General features: G+C 44.7%; 1 protein-coding gene across 1 annotated transcript in view; it reads right to left on the bottom strand.

Moving 5' to 3' along the window:
• Positions 1–9,555: 9,555 nt before the first annotated feature.
• The window catches only part of Cfap221 (cilia and flagella associated protein 221), a 72,670-nt gene continuing 70,775 nt past the window's right edge, over positions 9,556–11,450 (bottom strand). Inside the window, exon 24 of the mRNA XM_057770357.1 lies at positions 9,556–9,812. Within this exon, the coding sequence (XP_057626340.1) occupies positions 9,704–9,812 (109 nt within the window). The 3' untranslated portion in view covers positions 9,556–9,703. The remainder of the gene's footprint in view (positions 9,813–11,450) is intronic.

The following is an 11,450-nucleotide window of genomic DNA, read 5'->3' as shown; positions in this document are numbered from 1 at the left end:
GGTATACCAAATAAGAAATGCTAAAATCCATAATCATAAGTGTCAAATGCTAGCCATGGCCACCCGACTGGCCAAGGAAACTGATGCTACTGTCCATGTTGTCTGTGCCACTCCCTTGCCCCTGAGGCTCTAAGAGGCCGGTGTTTCAAATGTCGTAAAACTGGGCATTGGGCCTGGGCGTGTCCTAATCCCCATGGACATGAGATCATGTCTGAGGTGCCGTAGGGAAGGGCATTGGGTCAGTTGTCCTTGTGCACATTGTGGCATGGAGACATCAAACCCAGACAGTTCCCAAACTGACCTTCTAGGTCTGGTCATGGATGACTGAGGCTGCCCAGGCTCCTTTCACCCAACCACAGTGGTCATCTGCAATAGGAGCCATGGGTAAATATCATGGTATCAGGACGGCCCATCTCCTTTCTCTTGGGCACCTGAGCCACATACTCGGTACTGAGGGAATTCTGGGGTCTACCTCTCCTTCTAGTTTCCCTATTGTTGGGGCAGAGGGACAGCCTTATCTACCTCAGCAGACCCCACCACTTAATTGTATTTTAGGGGTATTTATCTCACTCATTCATTTTTAGTCATGCCAACCTGCCTGGTACCTCTTATGGGAAGAGACTTTTTAGCTAAAGCAGGAGCTCCCATTTCATTTGCTCCTTCCATTCGGCTCACCCCAGACTCACCAATAACTCCTCTCCTCCTCCTCCTCGTCTCCGAGCCTCTCAGTTCCAACATGTCATTTCCTTTGCCAGCCTCTCAGGTGGACCCCAAGTCTGGGACACCCCAAACCCCTCTGTTGCTAAACACCATCCCCCTTCTGTCATCCAATTACAGGATTCTACCAGGTACATTGCCCAAGCTCAGTACCCCCTCTCTCACTCCAGAGCCTTAGGGGACTTAAGCCTATCATCTCTGACTTTCTAAGAAAAAAGCTACTTTGCCCCACTTCTTCTCCCTTTAACACCCCTATACTTGCTGTTAAAAACAAAACCTAATGGAACCTATCACCTGGTTCAAGACCTCCGGCTCATTAACTCCACAGTGGTCCCTCTTCATCCTGTAGTGCCTAATCCTGACACACTTCTTTCCACTACCCTCCAGGAACCTCCCACTTCTCAGTCCTAGATCTCAAGGATGCCTTTTTCTCTATTCCTCTCAGCTCTCAATCTCAAGATATCTTTTCTTTCACCTGGACTGACCCTGACATTCACCTCTCCACACAGCTCACCTGGACCGTCCTTCCCCAGGGATTCCGGGGCAGCCCACACCTATTTGGTCAGCTTTTGCTTCTGATCTACTCTCATTGTCTCTCCCCAAGTTTAAACTCATATGGCAAGTAGATGATATTTTACTTTGCAGTCCATCCTTAGAGATAAACCAAAATTTTTAAATTTCTTGTCCAAAAGGGATATAAAGTCTCACCACCGTACTCACCTCTCCTGCACCAGGAACTCCATATGCTCTCCTTTCCGATTTTTCCTTTTTCCCTCTTTCTCCTGTCTGCTTTACCAGTTTCTCTGTATCTCCAATGTCATACTTAAATTTCCACTTCACCATTCGGCTGTTGTTACAGGGATCATCATTAGGCACAAGGTGGGAGGCGCAAAGACTGTCAGATGCCCAGGTTGTAAGAAATGGTAACAGTTAGGGGACATTCACACCCCCAGTCTCCAAAAGGGAGGCTCACACAACAGATTTTAATATAACAGATTCATCACTGACTACAGCAGTGCCTCCTGGACATTAAGGTAAAACTATGATGCTAAAAGAAACAAGTGCCTTAAGGTTTGCTTCAGGTAAAACATTAAAAGGTCTAATAATTTCTTTCTTCCCCTCCTCTCTCACTATACAACTATCCATAGTCTTTTAAAAATATTTATTTATTTATTATGTATGCAACATTCTGTCTGTGTGTATGTCTGCAGGCCAGAAGAGGGCACCAGACCTCATCACAGATGGTTGTGAGCCACCATGTGGTTACCAGGAATTGAACTCAGGACCTTTGGAAGAGCAGGCAATGCTCTTAACCACTGAGCCATTTCTCCAGACCTCCATAATCTTTTAATCCAACATGATACCATTGTAATCATAAGCTTTTAATGTGTCTAAATTTATCTCTTTTTACAAATTTAAACATTCGTATAAACTCCATAGAGCCAAATTGAACCCACCTAAACAGACCAGACTTGCCCAGGATAAGTATCATTTAATTCTTTCCTGGTCTCAGAAACCCTGGGAAACTCCCTCCTCTATCTCAGAAACCCTGGGAACCCCCCCATCCATCTTTCATCTTGGGACCCTCCTCCATCAATCACCAGGATCTAAAATTTTTCTAAATATAATCTTCCCCAGTGCTGACTCTGTTGCATGTGTGTTTTGTGTAATGGCATGCCTTTGATAGGGCCCACCAAAGCATCCACTTTGCCCAATTCCTGTTCACTGTGTATGTGTGTGTGTATACATGTAACTTAAATAAATACACCTATGTTTAGTGTTAAATGTTATAATTGTCTGTTTATTGTATCTCATTCCAGACTACAAAGCAGCAAGTCTCATATTTTAAACTGGTATGTACTTTTAAGTCTCTTACAAAAATACTTTATGTTTAATCCAACCCTGCTTTAGCTGTTAAGTTGAGAGCCAGTACAGTCAAGCTCAGTCTCAACTCTCCAGGCAGATTCTATACTGTAGTTATAACTCATCTATACCTGGTAAACAGCCCTCAATTGCTCAGAGATCTTGGGTATATGGCATTTAAATGCTTAATTATTAAAGAACTTTTCATAACAAAAATGAAGGATGGCTCCTAGCAGCAGCACTCTATTTCCTCCAAAGAAGACAGAAGACAAATGGGCACAGAACAACATCCATCTGCAAGTCATTTCAACTGCCAAGTGCTGACCACTGGGCAAAACTGCCTTTCGTCTAAGCTGAAGATCTCCAGATGTTGACAGAATCACTGGAATCCACAGCCTAGCTGCTCAGGTCAAGGTAGGCTTGTCTTCCTACAGATTTCTTAGCCCACAGGATCTTCTGGAGCCTGGCAGGCCCTGTGCTAAACAGCAAAAAATGACCCTCAGTGACCATGGAGGACCCTGAGGAGTAGCTCTAGGTGCCAACCAAGTAAGTTCTCTGTCATTTTTAAATCAATAACTCAAGCAAAATTTTATTCTTCTCAGAGATCTCTGATGCAGTTTGACAGCTGAGAGGTTTTGTTAGTTTAAAAGGACAGCCTCACCAAATAAATTTCAGTAAATTACAAATACCAGTTATTAAGACTTGTACCTGCAAGTTATAAAGGTGTGAGGACAAATGCACGCTATCAAATTTCTCTCTCACGCTGCCTTTCATAGTCTTAAAAATACTTTCATTATGCAAAAATATCTGTCACAGTCATTCTGACATAAATATACTACTGTTTTTAAAATGCATATGTTTAAAACTTATGCTTTCATAAAACCAAAAATTCTTGTGAGTTCCAATGAGATGAATTGAAGGATCCACCTTAAACAGGTGAGATACACCCCTCTCAACTCCCTGGTCCTAAATTTTTTTTTCCTGAACTTAACTTTGTTTTGTGTTCTGCCAATACCTTAAACAGGTGTAAGAGACACCAGACATTTCTATACTACAAACACTGGGCAGGAGCAAAGAGTCCAGCTACTCCAGGATGTGACCAGCACCGAGCTTTCTCAAGTTCCTCCCCCCCAGATGATACCCACAAATAAGCAGGAAGCAGTCTTGAGAATCTGTTGCCCTAACTCCTTTAACCTGTTGTGTCTGACCTCCCGCCTTTTTATTGTGAAACAAGAGATGGGAATGTAATGGTCTGCTCTGTCCCTTTAAGAGACAAGTCCTGCCTACTCCCTCCCTAGTCTGCTGAGGCAAACAAATCTTCCTTCTTCCAGCTTGAGCTCCTTCCTTTCCATTGCTCTCCCAAAGAGGTAGCTTCTCTTTTCCTCTCCTCTTCCCCCTCCTCTCTCTCTATCTCTCTTCTCTCTCTCTCTCTCTCTCTCTCTCTCTCTCTCTCTCTCTCTCTCTCTCTTTCTCTCTCTCCTCTTCCCCCTTCTCCCCTTTCTCCTTTTCCATCCATAACCCACTAAATAAATACCCACTTTCTCTGCATGGCATGCCTATCTGTCTCTGTCTCTTACCTGCTGTGTGGGGACCTGTTGCCCCTCATGGCCCGCTGCCCGCTACTGCCACTGCTGCCACTCGGGGACCGCCGCCATTTTATTTTTACCATTACACCGAGTCTTAGGAAACTATAAGGTCCAGAGTTCAACAGCACACACCGATGGTGTTTATTTCTTGAGGCCACAAGAGACAGTAAGGAAAGGGTTTGGGACTTTCCGGAGAGTCAAAGAGTCTAACATAAGGCTTTGGGGAAAGGGCGTGGAGTGTTTCATGAGAAGGAAGCACTCCTGCTAATGTGTAACTAGATGATGGGGAGATGTTGAAGGAGCTGCGGGCTGTGTTCCTGCCACCCAACTCTCGGCCACCTGGCTAGCTTATGCCCTGAAATAACAACACACAAATTGTATTCGTTTAAACACTGCTTAGCCCATTAGCTCTAGCCTCTTAATGGCTAATTCTCACATCTTGCCTAATCCATATTTAGTAATCTGTGTAGCACCAGTCTTACCAGGAAAAATTCAGCATGTCTGACCTGGTGGCTTGCTTCATCGTGTCTGCCCTGGAGAGGAGAGGCATGGCGTCTGAGCTCACTTCCCTTTTTCCTAGCATTCTGTTCTGTCTACTCCACCCACCTATGTTCTGACCTATCGGGCCAAGCAGTTTCTTTATTAATTAACCAATGACCTTCCCACATCATTTCCCCTTTTTCTGTTTAAACAAAAAGGAAAGGCTTTCACTTTAACACAGTAAAATTACATATAACAAAGCAGTTATAAAGCAAGAATTACAGTTACAATATTTATATCTACTTTATCTTTTATCATAACAATGGAAAACTATAACTATAACTATCTATCTATTCTTCAACTCCATCAAAGACTCTAAAAGGATATAATATTACCTAAGTAAATGAGAAGTAAGCAACTTACAAAACTCTAGAAGTGATAGAGACATCTCACTGCCTGGACAGTCACCCAAAGTTCTTCTGTACTGTTGGGGCATCCATCTTCGGCCTACAGGCCCATAGTATCCAGAGACATTTTCATGAAGCAGGAAATTTCAAAGGCAGTTCAGTCACTATCTGCTGTGTCCTGCAGAATGTCTCGCAGACTCTTTCATGAATCAGGAACCCCGAAAGATCATCTCACCTTTAGGCAAGTTCAGCAGTCCTCTTCCTGCGGGTTCTTTGTGTCCAGTTCATGCAACAGTCCAGGCAAGAGCAGTTTTCTTGCCCAAATGGCTAACCAACTTCTTAAGGATCCTCTTTGATGCCCATCTTCCTCTTGAAGTAGATTGGTGCTGTCAGGAGCAGATGTGTCTCATTGTCATGAAAAGCCCTAAGTTATTAAAACATTAAATGCCATATTCTGTAGTCTTTGAAAGATATGAGGAATGCCTATCTGAAATATATCTATGCACATCTAGAATATCTAACTAACATGACTACAAGCTTGACTATTATTGATGACTATCCATTAACAACCTATATACATTACATTTTTAAATGAACTACACAATCACAATACCTTAATCAGTATCAGAAATACATATACATACAACAAAATTGACCTAAATTTATATCAATAGAGTAAAATTTATACCAATGTAATTATTCATATCTATATCAGGGAGATATGGAGGATGGATGCACTTCCTTAACATCTGACTCCCCTCATGCCTGAGTCTGGCAGCCTGAGCTCTCTAAACCTCCTGGGTGCCTGTCGTTCTGTCTACAGACTCACAGGCTCTGAGAAGAGTGGCTGTGTCTCTCTGTAGCAGCAGGGATCCTGAATCAACTATGAGGATGGGCTCGGGCACAGGAGGCTCCAGATGGGCTTAACTTCAACAACATCTGGTCTGGAACTTAGCTTTTCTTCTCTGGAGTCCTGGTACTGGACACTGGCTGCCCGGTACAGATTCACAGAGACTCTCCCTACTGTACAGGTTAGTGTGGCCTGATTAGCCCCCACTTTAAATCTAACAGGAAAGGTGTGATAATGTCAGTAAGCGCGAGAGAAAGGGGGCTGCCAGATCTTCAGAAGCAAGTGTTGCACCCAAGATTCCTAGTCACTCAGTCATAATGCCAATCTTGTTCTAGCCACTGTCCCCATGAAACTGGCCCGACGGATCCTGGAGAACCTCTGAACATCACAATGAGTGCGATGAAGGAACTTTTACCATTGTATGGATTTCAGGATAACACTTGTGACGTTTCCCTACCTCTTTTCATCCACAGGAGATCTGAAGGACGGGAAAAGCTCTTTGAACCATCTGAAAGGTGATTTGGTTCACATAGGAACTGAGGTTAGAACATTCAAGTCAAGAGATGTATTTCTCGTAACATCCGCTAGAGGGCACAGAAACCCTAACACAGCTAAATGCAACCATTCCTACTGCTTTAGACTTTAGTAAGGTCAGAAAAACTGGGAAATTGGTGTTTACTTATAGGTGGGTAAACTGAGGCAGACACAAACATACACTGACATGTGAACAGAGTCAAGTTCGTAGAACAAAGCCTGAGCCAGAGAGTCACTGTGAGGTTAATCTTGAGGTTCCACTTGATGGGATCCATGTCTGCAAGGGAGTTTCCAGGCCAGGCTAACAGAGGTGGAAAGACCCCCATGACTGTGACTGACACAGCTCCATGGGCTGAGATCCCGGGTTGGATGAAAAGGAGAAAGTGGACTGAGCACCAGCATCCGTCTCTCTCTGCTTCCTCACCGTGGATGCAACGCAAGCAGCAGCCGCACACTCCTGCCTCCGTGATGACGGTACCCTGGCACCATAACCCAGAACAAACTTGACCCTAAGTTTCTTTTATCACAGCAATGAAAGGGGGCGGCAGAAGAACCAGCCAGAGGCTTAGGAACCGATGGATGGAGCTGCGGAGGGAAGCAGACGCGTGCCAAACCTGAACTTGGAGGAATCAGGTCCTGCAAAAGCACAGTCTGGACTTGTCTGTGCGGTGCCAGAGGCCAAGCAGACGTATTCAACGCAGGGCCCAGTTTACACAGAGCTGGGGTTGGAACTTGGACTTCACACATACTCAACAAACTCTCCAGCAGCCGAGCCACATCCTCAACACAGCAGAAGCCAATGTTCTCTCCCGAGCAGACTCAGATAAATAGGTCGCTGACCCACGGGCTGAGAAATGAGGGGTTGCCCTGCGAATGATGGGTAGCCAAAGGGCTCCTGAGCTCTAGTGGTCTCTGGTGGGTTCCTGGCAGTCAGCTGCTGTCCTGTCCAATGGGTGAGTACTGGAGTCTCTCTCTCTCTCTCTCTCTCTCTCTCTCTCTCTCTCTCTCTCTCTCTCTCTCTGTGTGTGTGTGTTCTCAGGTGTGTGTGTGTGTGTGTGTGTGTGTATGTGAGAGTCAGGTTCTGACAATTTAAGATTATATACTGTTGATTGATAATTTTTTAAAAATATTTATTATGTATACAATATTCTGTTTGTGTGCATGCCTGAAGGCCAGAAGAGGGTGCCAGACCTCTTTACAGACGGTTGTGAGCCACCATGTGGTTACTGGGAATTGAACTCAGGACCTTTGGAAGAGCAGGCAATGCTCTTAACCACTGAGCCATCGCTCCTGCCCCCTAATCTTTTTTTTTTTAAAGATTTATTTATCTATTATATATACAGTGTTCTGTCTGCATGTATATCCCTGCAGGCCAGAAGAGGACACCAGATCTCATTATAGATGGTTGTGAGCCACCATGTGGTTGCTGGGAATTGAACTCAGGACCTGTGGAAGAGCAGCCAGTGCTCTTAACCTCTGAGCCATCTCTCCAGTCCCTTGATTGCTCATCTTGATCATTAATTTGGGATCTAGAATCACCTTGGAAATAAATCTCTGCGATGTCTGTTGTACCTGGTTCTTTATACAGGGATCATTTGGGTTAGGTGGAGTTGGAGACACCCATCTTACATGTGGACATCACTGTCCATGGTCTCGGGTCCCAGACTGAGGAAAAAGGGGAAGTGAGCTGAGCACTTCCTGGCTGTGGACACCATGTCACCAGCTGTCTTGGGCTCCTGCCACGCTGCCTTCCTCACCTGATGGCTTGACTTTCCTGCCATGATAGGCTTTATTCCTTGGAACCATAGGCCAGAATAAAACCTTTCCTTAAGTCACTTTTGTTGGGTATTTTGTTGCATCGACAAGACAAGTAATTACATACATACATAGACACATACATACACACATATACATACACATACATACACACACACATGCACACATAATATACACACATACATACATGCACAATACACACACATAAATACATACACAAACACATACATACATACATATATACATACATACATACAGGAACAGAGAAGGGAACATACTTCCAAACACACTTGAATAATTATGAATGTGAAGGAACCCAGACACCATCAACCTTCCTGGCCTGTGCCTATGAATGGAGCCCTGTCGACAAACACAATCTAAAGAACTGGTTACCAGAATTCCTGGCATTTTGCATTGACTTCCTGCCCCAGGTGCTTCTGGGAGTTCCCAGAGGGGTGCTGTCCAGTTCCCAAGTGAGTGCAAATTCTAGTTGTCTCACTATGTCCACTCCAGAGCCAGTCCTAGCCAAGCTCTGCCCCCAGCACAGCTACTCCAGGGGTCAGTGTTCCTGTCCTCGTGATGTTCTTGGGAGTGGCCACTAAGGTCAAGGTCCTTGAGAGGTTCCCAGTAGAGGTGGGAAGTCAGATCTCTCCCAGGTCCACGAACTGCCACAAACAACTCCCAGAAACAGCTGTAGGAGTGCCTGGCTCTTAGTCTCTTGGCGTGTGTGTGTGTGTGTGTGTGTGTGTGTGTGTGTGTGTGTGACAAATCTGGGTGCATGTGAATGTGTGTGTGGAGGTCAGAGGTCAATCCCAGACACAATTCCTCAGGATGTTTTCCACATTGATTTTTAAATAAAGCAGGGTCTCTCTTGCAGGACTGTGGTGGTGCACTCCTCTAATCCCAGCACAAGGTCAGCCTGGTTCCAGGACAACCAGAGCTGTTGCACAGAGAAACCCTGTCTTGAAAAAACAAAACAAAACAAAGAATAAACAAAAAAGTCCAGGGTCTCTTCCTAGCCCAGAATTCGCCAAGCAGGCTAGACAGGCTGGCCTTTGAGTCCCAGGGATCTTCTCCCATCCCCAACCTCTTGTTCACCATCATTGGGATTAGAAATGTGTACCTTTGTACGCAGCATTTTACATGGGTTCTTGGGATAAAATTCAGGTCTTCATGCTTGAGTCGAGCACTTTACTGAGTGACCCCTCTCCCGGCCCCTGGCCCTTAGTCCCTTGTCACGGTGACTCTCGCCTTGCCCAGGAAGGCTTTGTCCAGCTTAGTCTTGTACCAAGAGTCTCTCAGCGTTGCCATCAAAGCAATGACATATTTTTATTTCCAGCAAGAAAAAATATAGTTTAAAACCAAGGCATCCACATTTCAATTCCTGCCTCTAGAAACTTTAATTCTAAAAATGGCTTGAATGTAAATGAACTCAGAGGACCTCAGCGGCTTTCGAGGGCAAAGAGGGGTAACAGACACAACGGTGATGCTTAGTCTAGAATCAAGTATGTGTTGAGAGCTTTGGTCCGGAGATTCTTCATTTCCTCCAGCACCTTCTCTCCCACCTTCTCTGGAGGCTGGGCTGAGTCTTTGGCATCCCTGGATATCGGAAATACAACAAAGATACACTAAGCCACTTATTAAAACATGCAAGTCAAGCAGGCCAGATGGTTCCTTAGTAAAGGCAACGGCCCTAAGGCTGATGACCCGAGATCCATCCTCGACACCCACAGAGTAGAAGGAGAGGGACAAGTGTCCTCTGGCCTCCACTGTGCTCTTACCATGGCCCATACATATATTCATATATACATATATATTCACATGAGAACATACAAATTCAATCAATAAATGTTATTTAAAAGAATTTAGAAGTGGGGTAAAGGTACTTGCTGCCCTGTCTTGAGACATGAGTCTGATTCCCTGGACCCACATCATGGAAGGAGAGAATACACACACACAACATACAACACACAACACACCAAGTAAACAAACTTCAAAAAACCATGCGAATTATCCTGATGTCATATGAAGATTGGAAATTCTGCTTTAATACAGAAAGAAGATTTTGGTTATATTCGGCAGTAATTTAGTAACCAGTGAGAACCTTCAGTCCCCAAGTGACTCTAACTGGATTTGGGTCTCAGCTACATAGTTTCTTACGGTTTCCATCTCCCATTCTGCTCATCCCTGTCACTCTGAACCACCGTGAAGGTGTGAGAAACTAGTCACACAGATGCCACAGGATCTCAATGCTCAGACAGCAATAGCTGGGTTTGCATCCTTGGATATGTGAGTGCAGACATGTGTGCATGTGTGTGTATGTAGGCCAGAGGCTCACATTGGTGTTGTGGAAAATTATTTTAACTTTGTAAAGGTGTGTAACATTCTTTTTCTGCTGTTTTTGTTAATGATACAGAGGCATGTTACATTTAATTGATTAAATAAAATTAACCAGGGTCAGGAGGCTGAGTCAGCAAGTAGCTGACAGGAAGTGCTAGGGAGGAACTAAGTGTAGCAGGGGTTTTTATGTGGGGGCTGAGCAGAAGGATGCTCCTTTTTCTCAGGAGACGCAAGCCAGGAGAGGTTAGCTGCTTGCTATTCAGCCTCTCTGAGTGAACAGGATTTCCTCTCAACCTTTGAATCCTGAGTTCTGTAGAAGGATAGAGATTTAGATAAAGTTTCCCTAGCGGCAGTGATGGAGCCGGTAGCAGAGGAACACTTCCCACCTGGCTGCAGCCTGTGCAGCTGCGGTAGCAGCAGGGTTGCAATTGCTGGTGCAGCCATTGCACTGAACGTAAAAGAACACGTTGGGTATTTTTTTTTTTTTTTTTGAGACAGGGTCTTTCTATGTAGCCCTGGCTGGTCTGATAGTCACTATGTAGATGAGGGTGGCCTTGAACTCACAGAGATCCTCTACCGCTCAAGTGCTGGGATTAAAGTCATGTTCCACCATGTCCAATTTGCCTCTTTAAAGAACAAACCAAACCAAACCACAGGTTTTAGGGGATCGAATTCAGGTTCTCACGCTTGCTGAGCATGCACTTACACACTGATCCTCCCCATGTCTGGATTCAAGCTTTAACAACATTTTATTGTTATTCTAAAGAATTATGTGTGTATGTTATGTACGTGTGTGGGTTTGTGCACATGCATGCGGTGCCCAAAGGACCGGAAGAGGGAACTGGTTCTCCAGGAGCTGGAGTTACAGGCAGGTTTGAGCTGATGTGAGTGCTGGGG

Source organism: Chionomys nivalis, chromosome 5 (genome assembly GCF_950005125.1).
Source record: "Chionomys nivalis chromosome 5, mChiNiv1.1, whole genome shotgun sequence".
In the NCBI taxonomy this organism is placed as follows: Eukaryota; Metazoa; Chordata; class Mammalia; order Rodentia; family Cricetidae; genus Chionomys; species Chionomys nivalis.
Note: the sequence above shows the minus strand (reverse complement) of the source record. Positions and strands in the feature narration are given on the sequence as shown.